The 16807-nt window shown below is 51.5% G+C and overlaps 1 protein-coding gene across 1 annotated transcript in view; it reads left to right on the top strand.

Annotated features, from left to right (window-relative positions):
• Positions 1 to 16807, top strand: part of ADGRA2 (adhesion G protein-coupled receptor A2) — a 38470-nt gene that overhangs the window by 2903 nt on the left and 18760 nt on the right. Inside the window, exon 2 of the mRNA XM_019748135.2 lies at positions 9933 to 10004. Within this exon, the coding sequence (XP_019603694.2) occupies positions 9933 to 10004 (72 nt within the window). The remainder of the gene's footprint in view (positions 1 to 9932; positions 10005 to 16807) is intronic.

Here is a 16807-nt window from a genome sequence, read left to right as displayed (position 1 = left end):
GCTTCTTGAGGGAAGAAGGAAGAGAGGCCTGGAAGGGCTGCTGCCTCAGCCTGGCAGCAGTGCAAGAGACTAAGAGCTCGAAGACCTCCACACCCACCCAAACTCCTCTTTACTCTTTTTTCTTTTTCCACATAAATGTCTCCTTTCACCTTTTTGCCTGTCACCTGGTATACACAACAGGACTTTAGCCAGCAGCTTGCGGCTTTATCCTCCCTCCTCCTCCCCTGCTTTTCTGCAGAGTGGTCCACCACCAGATCCCCGTCCCCTTCACAAACCACCCTGGGACTCCCCCTTGGGAAACCCGGCAGGCACTGAGTGCCGGGACTGTTCAGGCAGAGAAAGGCTAGATAAGTGCCTGTCTACAAGGAGCCTCTGCTCAGAGAAGGCCTCCAAGCAGCTCAAATGCATGTCCGCGAGCAGTCCTATTTATCTCACCAAAAACCCTTCCACCTCCACCCTGTTATCTCAACTTCTCCCTTCTGTTTTTGCAGGCTGCGTGTCCCCCCCCACCCACCCTTTGCTTTTATTTTTTCTCCCTCTAATGGATTTTCATCTGCAGTTTTCCAGGAAAGCAGTACTCTTGGCTTCCTTCCTGATCCATCTGTCCCACCCCACCCCCTACCCCCCAGTCTCATGGCCCAGTCTAAACGACAGCTGTGGGCACTTATGCTCCTGTCCTTTGGGGAGGAAGGTTTCGTGGGGGTGGCTCATTACAGGGAGAACCTGGGTGTGGAAGGGAGATGAAGACCAATGTGAGCCCCCTACCCACCCCTGGGCAGCAGCTGATGGGCCTGCCCTTTCGTTCTCAGATCTGGCAGTTAGAGTGAGGGGGAGGGGGCATTATAAGGAATTCCAGGGAAGAACTATGATAGATAACTCCAGAAGAAAATCTCCTAGGAGGACTTCCCAGGACATCTGAGCAGCCCCTCAGAGGATACCAGCCAGTGCCATAGACTCCTAGACCGTGAGCTCTGAAAAGGGCCTTAGAGATCAGAGAGGTCAGCAAGTCCAGCCCGTGCACACACATCTTACAGCTGAGCAAGGAGAGGTCTGGGGTCTGGCTAATAGTCACCCAGCTAGCCATGCCAGCCTCAGGATTACCTGGTCAGGTTCTCTTAGTGTTCCTCTCAAGGGAGGGACTCACTGTTCACCTAGCTGGACTTGGGACCTAATGAACACAAAAGCTGCTTTAAAAAAACTGTTCCTTCCCAGCAGGACCCAGGCCCTTTTGACCTGGGAACATTCCTAGGCTGGGTGGGGAGGGGGACAGAAATGGGACAGGTCATTCCGGATTCTCCCAGAGCCAACAAACCCTCATCCAGTCAGCCTCCCTGTTCAGGGGGGGTTGCACACCAGATAGGCTGCCCACACAGGGGAGAAGGGGCATTTGCCACACAGATGCGCCTAGCAGTAGCTGGGTCCTTTTGCTGTGAGTTTGGTGGTCTGCAGAAATACCATGAGGGGAGGGGAGTGCCCTTCACAGCCTAGCCTCAGGGAAGTGGTTCTTCAGCACAGATCTCCCTCTGGACCCCCAGCTCTGGATTGGGCCCTCCCCTCACTCCAGTCACTCCAGTCACCAGGATCCAGTTAGTTAGGGGAGTTTGGGGCAAAGTGTGCCAACTGCCATGCACATAGCCTAAGGGGAGTGGAAAGATGCTGGCTTCCCCACCCCCTACTCTTCCAGCCTCTTTCCCCCATATGGTTCTCATAAGGTCTGGGCTCAGAGACAGCAGCCAAAGGAAGTGGCTGTGTACAGAGAGCTTTTGTGAGGGGAGGAGGGGGGAGGGGGAGAGACAGAAGAGAAAGAAGGAAAGAGGGAAGAAGCAGAGGTGGGAGGAGGCAGCAGACTACAACACATTCCCTTACCCTCCGATGGTGCAAAGTCTCAGCTGCAGCACCCAAGGTGGGGTCCCTGACTCCACCTGACTGAAGTGAGGAGCCCAAAAGAAGTCCAAGCCCCTCCCTGACTCTTCCCACCTACCTGCTGGAGGGGCTGGAGGTTGCTGGCCACTTCCTGGAGGTCTTGGGAAGCCCTGCCCTTGCACTTCATCTAGTGCAAGAAGTCAGGGTCCAGGGTCCCATCTCAGGGGAGTACTGGAAGAGAACAGAGCCCTCTGGGGTTCACTGGTTGAGTCCTCATTGCACCAAAGATACTGGAGAGGCCATAGCGCTGAGCTCCAAAGACAACACCTATAATTGAGCCCCCCCAGTGGGTCCAGGACCCAGAATGGGTTATTTGGCCTGAATTATTCATGAACCCAGCCACTCCTGATCCCCAAAGAAGTCTTTCTGCTGGCTAGCATGGATCATCCCTTTGTGTTGAGGTTTGGAGGTGCGGGCACTCCCTAGACCTGGGGGTGAGTCTGAGAATTTCCCCAAAGGCACAGGCAAACCAGTGTAATTTGAACCTAACCAGAAATTGACCCTTAAATTTGGGGTCATGTTTTTAAAGGGAGAGAGTGTTTCTAAGTTTATGCCACATGGGAGTCATTGGGATAAGAACCCTTTCCTGAGGGAGAAAAAGTTCCAGCCACCTCTGAGTTGATCCCTGGCCTTCCATTCAGTGGGCTCTCCTCACCAAAGTCCAGAGAGGGGAGGCAAGTTCCTCAATGCCACACAGCCTGAACCAGGACCTCTCAGTCCCCCATCACCCTGAGGGAGAGACTGCCCTGTGTCTCCCTAGGACCAGACAGAGAGCAGGGGAGGAGAAAGGAGGGAAATGGCCCTGGGCTGAGGAACCAGAAGGAAAATCCGGTAACTGCTAGGAAGAGGCTGCTCAGAGGGGCTGTTTATTTTCATTCCCCCAGTCCAGCCCCTCTGTTCTATTTAGAGCTCAGACACTGACAGGACAAGGCTGCCTCCTCCCCTTCCTCCCTCCTGGGGGTGAGGGGCATCCTTCCCAAACTCCAGAACATTCCTTTGTTTTTAGGACTGTGTGATGGGGGTGGGTGAGCAGAGAAACTGTGGAGTGTAGCTAACTTGAGCAGCCTCCCAGGACCCAGCTTTCCAGGCCCTGGGAGTGGGAAGAGGCAGGATGGGGGAGCAAAGGGTGTGCAAGATGGATGGGGCCAGGTGAGGGGCAGGGGAACCAATTTGTCACAGAGGAGCAGGGAATGGGGCGGAGAGTACTGCAGGCCTGAGGAGGGAGATCCAGCCTGAACTTGAGGGGCCAGACATCTCCCAGCTGGAAAGGGAAGGCCGGAGAGCCCCCGCCCCCAACTCCCAGGGCTCTTTGCCTGCTGGGAACTGTGTAGTGAGGCAGAAACCCTACACTTCAGGCTCCAAGAGTCTCCATATCCAGGGTGGGAAAAGCCATCAAATATGAGGAGTGTGTGACTTCAGTCCAGACCCTTCTTTTACTGAGAAGAAAACCCCAAGAGGGGGCTGATGTGCCCAAGGTCACAGAGCTCTAGCCAGAACCTAGGGCTCCTACTCTCAGTCAGCCTCTTGCCACACTGACCAGAGATGGGGGGCCAGGGCAGGGGAGATATGCTAATCCACTTCCTCCACATGGATTTGTGAGCCTGGAAAAGGGGCACCCATCCCCACTGATAGTCTAACAAGTATACTTAGGGGACCACTGTACAAAAGCACTGCACAGAGTATTTGAAATCAGACTCACCCAGGAAAAGTGGGACCTTGGTCTCTGAAGCAATCCTCCCAGTGTTTTCTCTCCCTCTCCTGTTCAGCTTCCAGACTATGGTACCCCTGTGGGAGAGGTGTCCCAGAGGGACTGTGCTTGGAGCCAGGTTAGCTCAGGAGGAAGCTCTGCCAAGACTCTGTGTGAGTGTGTGTGTGTGTGTGTGTGTGTGTGTTAAGGGGGCCGGGGGTAGGAAACTGCCCCTGACTTGGGAGAACCAGGGCTCAGCATGAACCCTCTGTCCACTCCCCACTTCTACCTTCCCTAGAGCTCTTCCCTTCAGACACCCCTCCATTCATTCAACTAGAGCCTGCTGTGTGTCCAGCCCTGTGCCCGGAGCTGAGAGCCCTGGCCCCTGCCAGCCTCAGGACCTTAGAGTCTCATCATGGAGATGGATACAGACTCACAAAGCAGGACAGGATCTGGGCCTCAGGGCTCCCAAGGAAAATTTCTAAGACAGAAAGATTAAAGGACTAACTTATACTTAGGTATAAAAGACTGATAACAGATTGATCCTTTCAAGTTTACTTGTATTTGAAGAGAAACTCACTTTCTTCACCCAAAAGCTTGACTCCCCGGTGGTGAGATTTTAGGTCATGATGGAGGAAGTACCGAAGATGGACAGGGAGTAACTTCCCATCTTCCTCAAATCAGGTGGACACACACTCACAAACATTCCATCCTGTCTGACACATCTCCCTCTACATTCCACGCATGGGAGATTATAGACACCATGTCTCACTGATGTCTGAAGTCCTAGTGTATCGCACAGGGCTGAGCACATGATAGGTGTTAGTGTAGGTTTGAAGAATGCATGAATAAATGCCTAGGTGGGAACGATCACAGCAGATTTGATTCCATGTGCTCAAGCTAGGGTGCTGGGGGCCCCCAAGTCCCCATTAAACACCTGTAGCACTTTTTCTCAGGCTACAGACTCCCTCAAGTTTACTCCCCCTCCCAGCCCCCAATTTCTTGGTTCTTCCTGCTCACCACCAAGATGGGATACCCTTGTAGAGAGGGTGGGTTAGAGAAAAGGATACAAGAAGGCCCCATTCATAGGAGTCCTAGTGAGACTGTTTTCTCTCTTGACTTTGACCTAAGGCCCTGCCTGGACAGCCCAGCTTCAAGGCCGAGGTCAGAGACTGTCTCAGGACATGGTCCTGTTAAGTCTGGGGAAGGAAGGCCCTACCTGGGTCTCCTGCTAACCATCAGGGGTTCCGGGCTCACTGGACAGACTTCCAGCCAAGGGACAGAATCACCGGGAAGCACAGGAGTATTCCAACATTTACATCCTGTGCAATCAAACCAAACGGACATGAAGGGCAGCCTGGTGGGGAAAGGAAGCCACAGGAGGGCAGCCTTTAGCCTGAGGGTGGACCAGAGGCAGTCTCACTTTTAAGAGGTTCTACTGTCATATCAGCCATACTAAAATGCACCCCCATCCTTCAGAAACATAACAATTATTGCTAACTGACATAGGATGATATTTGGGAATTATTTAGTTAAGTATTTATTAATTTTAGTTTTGTAGCATTTATATTTCAGAGGCAATTATGATTTTTAAGGATTCAGATATCTTTGTGGGCCCTGGAAATGCTTGAAGACGCTGGGCACTGCACCTGTGGGAGGGACTGGGCGTCCTGTGTCACTTGATGGTTCAGAGAGGATTATGGGCCTGAGGCCTTTTTGGTATCAGCAAGCAGCCCACCTTCCTCCCCTCACTGATGGGCTCCCTAAGATACTGCCAAGATGCCAGCAGCAGTGTTAGAGAAGAGGCCTTCCCAGCCCAGAGGTCCTGGGCAGTGGCCTACATTCTAGGCTCCAACTCCCGGGAGAACACAGATGCCCAGCATCCAGACCTGTGGTCCTTGCATCTGTGTGTTGAGGTGGGGTGGGGGACGTTAGTGACTCTTGCTGCATACGGGAGAACCTTTTAGTGCAGGCATGTGCCGGCCCCGTGGTCCACAGAGCAGTGCCCGCATGACCCCTGCAGGGTCATCTTTGATGTCGGGCTGGGATCTGGTGAGTTCCTGTGGCTTCCCAGAGGCCACAGGCCTCTCTGTAGACGCCAGCCACTCGCTCCCTTGGCCTCCAGCCTCATTAGTGGTAAGTCCGCTTGCTTCTGTTCCCTAAAATAGGACCCTAGTTGGGAGAGAGTTCTGGAATGGACTCTGTGTGCCCCCTCTCCTTGGCCAGATTTCAGAATCGGGGGCAGAGAACGGGACTCCGGGGACTGGCTGCCTTCCTATGAAAATCTGAAAGCAGCTGAAGGTGCTGGGCTGGGTGACCAGAGGTCTGTGAGGTGGGGCTAGCAAGCGTGGCTGGGAAGGAAATCCACCTGACGCCTCATGCTGTTGCAGGGTTAGAGGCTGGTGGAGGCTGAGGAGGTGTCTGTCTGATGGGGGACTGGGGGATTAAGATGGGGCCCAGACTGGCACTGTGTCTGTGACACTGGAAAGAGCTGGGGCCAAGGCTCACTCCTCCCCTGCCCAATTGTTGGGGCTGCCTTGCCTCTTCCTCCCATGAGACAGCCTAGTGTGGTGGAAGTGTCTTTCTTCCCACTGGGGGAAGGTGTGTGTGTGTATGTGTGTGCTCACCTACCCCACTAGCAGCCCTGTAACTGCCAGCTTCCTACCTGCCCATAACAACGCCAGACACAAATTACTGCCCTCACCTCCCTGACCAGACCCACAAGGGGCACCTCCAGAGAACGGTACCGACAAGTACAATTGAGGTCATTTTCTGGATAATCTGAGTCTAAAGTAAAATTTCCTCAGCCCTATTTAGGTTATTAAAGCCAGAAGATCCAGTTCTGGGTATCTGGGGATTTGAATCATATAGATATCTTCCTAAAGTCTGTCCAAGAACTGGAAATGTGGCAAGAAGGGGGCCCATCGGAGGATGAAATGCTGTTTGCCTGGTGCCCCTGCTTTTGTGAATGGCTTCGAGTGGGGTATTGGTGACATGTTCTCTGCAACAAGGAAAAAAAGTCTCATTTCAAGACTTCAGTGCTGGACATTGCACTGGACTAGCCAAGCCGGAAGTGTGGGCTGCAGCTGACCCTCACCCTATTCTGCCGTCTCCTCCCCAGCACAGCATAGCAGAGGCTGCCTCAGAGGGAGGGGGGCCTGGCCTACCGGGGGTCTGGGCTCAGGGTGGAGAGGGGTGGGATGAAAGAGATGAGCTGTTCTGGTCCAGAGGCAGGTCTTCACCTGCCTCAGGGGCCGGTCCTCAGTCCATGGCTGTCCTCCCACGCCACACACACACACACACACCACCCTGGAAGTCTCAGGCAACTCAGACTTCCTCCTGGGGAAGTGCTGCTGACAAGGAAACTAGATAAGGGTTAAAGCCACTAGTCCCATGTGGCTCCTGAGCACACGTAATGTGGCTCCTCTGAATGCACGTGTGCTAGAGGAGTAGCATGCACACCAGATTCTGAAGACGTGGTACAAAAAGAAAAGGAAAAGATCTCAGTAATAATTTGGTATATTGATTACATGTTGAAATGATAGCATTTTGGGTACATTGAGTTAAATAAAATGTTATTAAAATTAATTAATTTTAATTTTTTTAAATGTGGCGACGTGAACATACATACGCGGCTTGCATTGTACTTCTGTTGGCCAGCTCTGGGGGAAAGAATTTGGGGTATGTGCAAAGGATTCAAGGCCTAAAGGCTGAAGAGTCTGGAGAACGACCAACACCACCTCTAGCCCAGTCTCGACACGGCTCTCAAGTTAGGATCCCAGATTTTAATCTTAGGGTTTTGGGAGTCGGAGAATTTTTAAATATTTTGTTTTCAATTCAATGATCTTTAAAACAAAATCTTGTACAGATAATGTTTTATTAGAAGGCATTTTCATAGTGTGAGACTTTCATTTCTAAAGTCAATGTTTCTCAAACTGGAATCCTCAAGACATATTCCTAGGAAATAAGATACATTTTTCTCTCCCTTTAGCAGGTCCCTACTCAACACAAGTGTGAGAAATAATGTTCTCAGGCCTCTTCCTTCCTGGATAGGACTGTGATAATCTGGCAGCCCTGTTCCCCTCTCTTCACAAACACCCCCCCCATGCACCCCATCAGCATCCCCATCCTCTTTCCTCCCCACAAACCTGGGGGAGGCCCTTGGGGTGGGAGGAGGTGACATGGATACCCTTTGCCCACCCTTCTTCCTGACATTTCAGGACCCCTCCCCGACATTCCTAAGATACCGAGGGGTCCTGTAGCCTTCTCCGACATTAACTGCAACCTCTGAACCTCAAACTGGGGCTGTATGAGTGGAATGAACTGGAGATGAGGTGAGGCGGGCTTTGATTTAAAAAACACGTCCTCAAGAGCCTGTCACCAACAAGGGGGCCACCCCAGGCCCACCAAGGCCTGAATAAGAACATTAGAGGCACTAAGAACTGACAAGATTACTTATGATTTACTACCACCATGTGTAATGTGAAATAAAACTATCCTAATCCATAAAATGAGAATAAAGGAAGTCGTGAAAGTTCTAACTGCTCATACAATGACTACTGCGATGTATGTTTTGAAATATCAAGAGAATGTTAGGTGTGTATGTAAAGCACTTTGGAAACCCAGAATTCCCCCCTGAACCCCTCCCCCCAGTCATCCCTCAGGTCCTGCTGGGAAATGCCAACTTTGGGGGGACAGTTAGGTGGAGACCAGAAGGGTAGGAAGGGTCTATCTGGAGAGGGGACAAGGGAGGAAGGAGATGAGGTCTCTACCCCTTCCCATTGACCCAGAAAGCCCCTTCCACTCCTGCCTCCATCCTGGCCATTGTCTGTTCTCCGTGCGTCTCTTGAACATGGAGTAGATGAAACGTCACATGTCTGGGGTCCTCTCAGTACCTTCACCCACCCACTTCCAGTGAGCTGTGGGGCAGAACTCTGACAGCTCCTCGCATGCCTTGTCCCCGGTCCCTGCCCTCTCCCTTACTATCCGGCCCAGAGGCTGCCCACTCGAGAATGCCCGAGGCCTGTCCCTCTGGCCTTTCCCCAGCCAACAGTAGGCGCAAAGAAGAACAACCCTTTGCTTCAGCCCAGGGCAGGCAAAAGTTTGGGCTGAGAGTCTCATTAAAGCTTTTTAATAAGTAATTAACTCAAGGGATGAACCCTTCAGGGGGTCTGAAACTTCCTCCGCCCAATAGGGAGGCTGGCAGAGGAAGGCTGAGTGGCTGGGCAGAGCAGGCTCAGACAGTTGGCTTGGGGCCTCTTTCCTCCTTCCCTAAATACAAACAAATAAATAAACAGAGCTCCTAGTGGGCACAAAGGCTGAGGCCAGGGGTTCCCCCTGGCCCAGGGCTCTAGCAGTTTTCTGTTAAGGCTACAGACAGGCGTGGGGAGGCACTCAGGTCCTCTGAGTTGGGGACCTGTCAGGGCTGGTAGTGTCCCCTTCTGGTGATGTCCTCAGCTCACAGAGAAAGTGTTGGAGAACCCAAGGAGGGCTCCCCTCTGCCTGCAAACCTGCTGGGCTTTCGGTTCCACCTGCTGGAGCCCTGACCCAATCCAGGCCATTCTCAGGATATTGGGGTGAGGGCTTGAGCAAGACAGAGCTGTGGAGGGCAGGAAGGGGGCGTTGTGGGATGGACCCTGTCATGCAGGGCCTCAGCTCCCGCTCCCCACACTAGAACGCAGGATACGGTGAGGCCGAAAAGGAACACCCACAGAGCCATGGATAGGGGAGTCATACCACTATATTCTCGCTGGCGGCTGGGTTGGAGACACAGGAAGCAGGAGCCACACGATCCACAATCTGCCATCTGCTTCTCTGCCAACCAGCCAACCAATGTAGCCACAGCAGTTATATCAGTGGCTAATGGCTAACCGGTAACAGCTGATGGCCAACTAGTCACAGCTGATGACCATCTACTACCCGAGCCAGGACCTTTCCACATGAGGCCAAGAGCCTGGAAACTGCTCTCTGGGACTCTGTCCCCACAGGCCCTGTAGTTCCAAGGTGTAAAGTGGCACTGCAATTTGCTCGGCTCACCTGTGTACAGAGCCCTAAGTCAAATCCAGGCCCTGGGGGGACCAAGGGCAAGTGAAATGTCTGATTTGGGGCTCAGTGGACTGACCAGTCTGCCTGAACCATTTGCTGGCTCCTCCCTATAATCTCCTGGGGCAGAGGGCGACACTGCCACCTTGCACAACTTCAGGGGGCACCATTTATACAGAATGCAACATGGCTGTGATGGTGAAACTGGACCCCCACTGCATCCCCACTTTCCAGCTCCTAACAGCATGCTCTCCTGTCTGTGTTCTCCCTGTTCCTTCAGGCTCTTGAGCAACAACAAGATCACTGGGCTCCGGAATGGATCCTTCTTGGGACTGTCCCTGCTGGAGAAGTTGTAAGTGCTGGGGCAAGGTGGGGTGCAGGTGGGGGATGGATGGAGGTGGGGGCAAGAGCTCAGTCCACGGAGGCTGAGGAACACTGGTTGCTAAGGGCCTCCACAACGCAGGACGTGGCTGCTGAGCAGGGCCCAGAGTCAGACCTACTGGGACTTGGCCACCAGGGAGAGGTCAGAGAGGGGCTGGTCTGAGAGAGACACCAGCTCCTTCACCAGTGACAGCAGAGAGAAGTAGGGAAACATCCCTGCTCTAGGGAGGGATGGGGTTGAGGGAAGCTCGTTCATGCTCTTTAATAAGCAATTAGCTATGAGGCCTGAGGCCCCCACCTGGGGGGCCCCAGCATAAAGAAAGGGCTGAGAGAGGATGTAGCGTGAGTGAAACCCATTCCTCCTTCCCTAAAAACAAATCAACGCCCCAAGGGGCCAGAGCCCTGGGCTGGGGTGCCAGTGGGGGGATAAGCTATCACAACCAAAATGTGCCCCCACCCTGTACCCTGGTTTAAAGCTGCAACAGCAGCAACATCCTTCAGGCTGCCCTGAAGGCCCAGGCAGGCTGGCATTGAACTCAGGAGGGCCCTACTAGCCCAAAAGAACCTTCTCACTAGAGTGGGGGACTTGTCTTGATCACGGGCAAGTCACTTAACCTGCCAAATGAGGGCATTGACCCAACCCCTCTCTCAATTCCCTTTTGAGGGGGCATGCTCCAGAATCCACAACTTTGGGTCCTGTCTCCTGCACAAAAGACCTGGGCCTCCTACAGCCCTCCTGGAGACTCATCCTTGCCATTTCCTTCAGCCTCCTCGCTCCTATTTCTGCCCCCACCCTGCTGGGCATTCCCAAGTCATCCAGCAGTGCCCTGCCCCTCTCTAGGACCATCTTGCTTAAAAGGCTTGGATCAGTGAGATGGAGGATACAGAAAAATAAGGCAGAAGCCTGCTCTCAAAGAGCCTAAGAGATTATAATCTAGTGGAGACCACAGACACTGCTAAATATTAGAATTAAGTAGGTTGGGGTTTCCATAAAGTCCAAGGGAGGGATCATTGAAGGCTGGGAGCGTGGGAGGGGGTCTTGGGATATTGACCTTGGTGTATGCGCACAGCTCCATGACCAGGTCCCTCTGACGTCTGCTCTGCCACTCACAGGGGGTGGTCTGGGCAAGGAGAAAGAGCTACCACCAAAATGCTATTTAAATGTCTCCTTGAGCACCAACAAATAGAGCAGGTTTTATCCTCCCAGGGCAGTTAGTACTCAGTGCTCTGATTCCTATGCTCAGCCCAGGCTTGGTCTTAGAGGGCTGGTGGCAGGAAGCCAGATCTTTGGGAGGAAGACAAACTGCAGCTGCCTCTCCACTTTTGCTTTGCCCCACCAGGGCCAGTCACCGCCCAGAGATGTTCTCCCTTCTCCTTAGCATGAGCAAGCACTGCTCTGAGCCTCTTGTGGCCTCACTGCCATCTTCCCAACTTCGCCTTCTCACGTTATCAGTCAGAGACCCACTGGGTCTGTCCCCTTCTTGTCCTTCAATCTCAAGAAGGTAGATTTTCTGATGAAGAGGAAAAGACAGCCCTTTCCTTCCCACCCATGCCAACATACTGAATTGGACTCCTCTCCCCAGCACTGGGACTCTGGTACCAAACAGCAGGTGCATGCAAATAGCAGTCAAGGGAGAATTCAATGTCCTGAGTTTGAGCCCCTGCTTTGTTAGGAATCAGTCTAGTCATTTATACTAGAGAAACTTATCGAGCCCCCTTTATTTATATTTTTATTATTATTATATCTTTATTTCTTTATATATTTTATTATTCATTTGTAAATTATAAATCTCCTTTATTTATGTGCCAAACTCTGTTCTAAGCCTTGGAAGCAAACACAACAGACCAAGTGTCTGCCCTCATGGAACGTACCCTCTACTGATGGGATCCACAAAATAGCAAATAAATGTATAATATGCTAGGAGACAGTAAGTGCTACAAAGAAAAACAAAGCAGGGTAAGGGGGGTAGAAAGCAAAGAGGGGAGTGCTGTTTTATGTAGTGAGATCAAAGAAGGCCTCCCCAACAAGGTGACTGAGCCTGAGACCTCAAGGGAGAGAGGAGCTGGGGAGAATCTGGAGGGTAGAGAGAGCAGCAGTTGGCAAGGCCCTTGGGTATGCCTGGTGAGTCTGAGGAACAGAAGGGAAGTGTGACTGGGAACTAGTCAGAGATGAGGGCAGAGTGATAGAGGGGAGGGTGCCAGGTTTGGAGTCTCAGTTTCCTCATCTATAAAAAGGGGAAGTGGGGATAGGGTGATTTGTAAGGTGCGTTGTGGATTTTTAATTCTTTGATCCTTGGATGTGTGTGTGTGTGTGTGTGTGTGTGTGTGTGTGTGTGTGTGTGTGTTACCCACAAGTGCTGCATGAGAAGAAAAAGATCAGAGTCCAGTGAGGTGGCGGGGCCTTCCAGAGGAGGGGAGGCCTCTGGGCAGAGGGGGGCACTGTGTTGAGCAGGTGCCCACCCTTCCCAGGAATGGAAAGTGCAGAAGCTGAAGGAGCCCAGGGTCTCCAGCCTGGCTGATCACCACTGTATCAGTCAAGGTTCTCCAGGGAAATAGAACCAATCAGAGGTGTGTGTGTGTGTGTGTGTGTGTGTGTGTGTGTGTGTCTTTATAGAGATATATAAAGGACATATTTTATATCTTTATAAAGGAATTCATTTTACGGAAATAGCTCACATGATGTGGGAACTGGCAAATCCAAAATCTGTAGGGCAGGTCCACAGGTTGAAAAGTCAGGCAGGAGTTGATGCTATAGTCTTCAGAGAATTTCTTCTCCAGGAAACCTCAGTTTGTGCTCTTAAGGCCTTCAACTGATTGGATGAGGCCTACCCATATTATCAAAGGTAATCTCCTTTATTGAAAGTCAGCTGATTGTAGATGTTAAGCACATCTACAAACTACCTACACAGCAATACCTAGATTCGTATGCGATTAAGTTACCGGATGCTATAGCCTGGCCTACTGAACACATGAAACTAATCATCACAACCAGTATCCCAGTATCCAGAGGTGGGAGAGATCCTGGGTCCTGTTCCTGGGGATGCTAATTCATCAGGTCGGAGGGGGCCTGGGAATTTTTTTACAAGATATTCAGGCGATTCTCATTCTCATCCAGGGTTGGGAACCAGTGGACCAGATGACCCCTAGACTGTGGGCCTATTCATCACAAATGAGACACTGCAGCCTGCGTACAGTTGGTACCAGGAAACACTGATCTCTCTGTCCTGTCAGGCCGAGAAATCCAGGCTTGGGCAGCTGAGCCCATGGCAACTTACCATCCCACAGGCCAGAGCAGCAAGTATCGTGGGAGGGTTGGGGCCGAGTCTAATAACTGAAGTGGTAGCTCTGGGCTGCTCTAGAAAATGCTGGCATTGCCTCCCTGTGCTGAGCGCCCCTCTGGCCTCTGAGAATGGATCCAGTGTAAATATGTGTGTGTGGGGGGGGAGGTGGGGGGGAAGTAGGTCTGTATGGTCCCTGTTTTGCAATTCAGGGCCCTGAGGCTGGGGAGGGGACAGAAAGTGCGGGGAGTGAGAATGTGCCTGAGATGATCCTGTGGGGAGGACACATGCTCTAGAGTCTGGGGGTGAGGGTGGGCAAGGGGGGGACATACCTTTATCAGCCAGGCAGGATGGACAAGAAAACCTGAAACAGCGTCCCGCAGAGGCAGGTCATGGCCAGCCCGAGGAGTGTCCAGAAGGGCCCAGATGTGTGTGAAGCCCTGTCTCTGAGCTCTCCTCTCTGTAGCCCACCACCCTCAGCATGGACAAACCTGTATAGCCGAGGAAAGACTTCTGCGGTGGGTGGAGCGAGGCAATAAAAGGGCACAGAACTCAACTCGGGAGTAATAAGAGGCCTGGGATTGAATCCTGCCTCTGTCATTTCCCTTCTGGGTGCCTGCCCAAACCTCTGGTTTCTCACCTGAAAAATGGGGCAGTGCATGATTCCCTGACAGATTGCCATGGAGATAAATGAGTTCATCTAGGAAGAGAGCCCTGGACAGCATGAGCTTTTAGTAAATGGCCGTTCCCCTCTCCTAGGAAGAGTTCCAAGTTGCAAGATGTTATACACCCCTCATCGCTAGGATTTGTCCCGAGTTCCCCAGCCTTGGGCAGGCAGTCATGTAGATGAAATGGAGGTGCTGAAAGTTCTCCAGGCTGGCTCATTTCTCTGTGCTTCACATTTCTGTCAAGATCCCCCACCACCCGCATTCAGCAGAGGGCAGGCCAACAGAAGACTTCCCGGGGCTCGGCGGGTTCCTCCGTCATAGTGAGAAGCTCTCACTGGGGAACAAGCTGGTCACAGGGCAGACAGCCCCGGGAAGAGGCCGAGGGAGCCAGCCTGGGCCTGCGTGCGAGCGAGCGAGTGAGCGAGTGGATGTGTGTGGACACCGCCCCCAGAGGCTATGCGAGCCTGGAGGAAAGGGGGGGCGGGGAGCCTGCTCAGCCCCAGGATGATTTGTCATTGCCTAATGAGATTAATGAGCCCGGGGGATGGTATGCAGGGGGTTGGGGCACTCATTAGAAGCAGATGCTCTTGGGAATGGTGGCAAGTGGGGACCTGGGGGTGGAGTGCCGTTCACCCGCCAGGTGGTTTCCATTAATCTGTGGGAGGGGCCAAGGGGGCTGTGTCCCTCCTCCCCTTCCCATCTCCCCCTTACATTGGAGAGGAATGCAGCGGAGAGGCTGTTCTAGGCTCTGGCACAGCTGAAGGTTGGGAAGGGAGGCTGATGGGTTCAGGGACAGCCGTCTTGCTTGCTGTTGTAGCCCCAATGCCTGGCACAGGGTATGTGCTCAATAAATACCTGTTGGATGATATCAGAGATGAGCGGGGGCCCAGGGCTTGGGGGTGGTAGGGAGGCTAGGACCATCTTGGATTTTTATCCCTGCCACCAGAACCTCTCCCTCTCCTCCGCCCAAACAACCTCTATACCCGAGGGGGTGTTCGTCCCCCTTCGGAGCCTCCTCCTCCCACCCCCACCACCCACTTTCTAATGAACCCTGGAAGTCCTGAAGAGCCCAGGGAAAGCTACTCTGTGGCCTCCGAACCTGTAATTTGGTTTTCAAACCCACAAGCAGGGAGGTCTGTTGGGGCCAGAAGGCGCCAACTTTGTGCTGCCCCACCCTGTCCAAATGTGGTATACACACACACACACACACACACACACACACACACAAACAGACGTAACACACGCACGCTGTTATACAAACTCACACTTTTAACAGCTGTAGTGAGATATAATTTACATACCATGAAGTTTACCCATTTAAAGCGGACAGTCCAATGGTGTTTAGGACACTTACACAGTTGTGCAATCATAATCATAATCTAATTTTAGAACATTTTCATCACCCTCAAGCCTTGAATCATTAGCAGTCCCTCCCCATCCCTCCACCCCCTGTTTCCCAGCCCTAAGCAACCACTAATCTACTTTCTGTCTCTATAGATTTGCCTATTCTGGACATTTCATATAAATGGGATTATGTGGTCTTTTGTAGCTGGGTTCTTTCACTTAGCATACTGTTTTCAAGGTTCATCCATATTATAACATGTATCAGCACTTCATTCCTTTTTATGGCCTGATATTCCTCGTATGAATAGACATATTTTGTTTATTCATTTATCAGTTGATGGACATTTGGGATTTTTCCACCTTTTGGCGTATTGTGAATGATGCTACTAAGAACTTTCTTGTACGGTGTTTGCTTGGATATATGTTCACTTCTCTCGGATATATATCTAGGAGTAGAATTGCTGGCTCACATGGTAATTCCAACTGCCAAACTCTTTTCCAAAGAGGCTATACTATTTATACCCCCACCAATAATCTATATAAGGGTTCCACTCTCTCCATATCCTAATCAACACTTGCTATTTTCTGTCTTTTTTATTACAGCAATCTTGGTGGATATGAATTGGTATCTCATTGTGGTTTTGATTTGCATTTCCCTAATGACTAATGGTGTTGAGCATCTTTTCATGTATTTCCTCTTTGAAGAAATATCTATTCAAATCCTTTGCCCATTTTTTTCAGTTGGGTTGTCTTTTTATTACTGATTTGTAATAGTTCTTTACATATGCTGGATAAAAGTTCCTTGTCAGATATATGATTTGTAAATATTTCCTCTCATTCAATGGGTTGTCTTTTACTTTTTTTTTTTTTTTAATTTTTTTATTGGGAAAGGAGAACAGGACTTTATTGGGGAACAGTGTGTACTTCCAGGACTTTTTCCAAGTCAAGTTGTCCTTTCAATCTAAGTTGTGGAGGGCTCAGTTCAGCCCCAGGTCCAGTTGCCATTGTTAGTTGCCGGGGGCGCAGCCCACCATCCCTTGCAGGAGTCCAGATATCAAACCGGCAACCTTGTGGTTGAGAGCCCGTGTTCCAACCAACTGAGCCATCTGGGACTGGCCCATGTGAGAATCGAACCAGCAGCCTTCGGCGTTAGGGACATGAGCTCCAACCGCCTGAGCCACTGGGCCGGCCCCTTTCACTTTCTTAAAAGCACAAAAGTTTTAAATTTTTATTAAGTCAAACTTATCAATCTACTCTTTTGTTGCTTGTGTTCACACACTCACTCTTACACACAGCTTCCTGAGCTTCTGTTTTCCCATAAATGGTATAGGGCATGATTTACTCCCAGAAATCTCCCCCACCACCACCCCCCGCTGACTTCTGCTATGGGGGTCCTGCTCCTCCATATTGACATACACACCGGGAGAGCAGTGCCAGTCAAGGGCCTGGTCTGGGTTGGGCAAAGGATAGGAGGGAGGGGAGGC

Source organism: Rhinolophus sinicus, linkage group LG04 (assembly GCF_036562045.2).
Source record: "Rhinolophus sinicus isolate RSC01 linkage group LG04, ASM3656204v1, whole genome shotgun sequence".
Lineage (NCBI taxonomy): Eukaryota > Metazoa > Chordata > Mammalia > Chiroptera > Rhinolophidae > Rhinolophus > Rhinolophus sinicus.
This window is presented reverse-complemented; position numbering and strand designations above follow the sequence as displayed.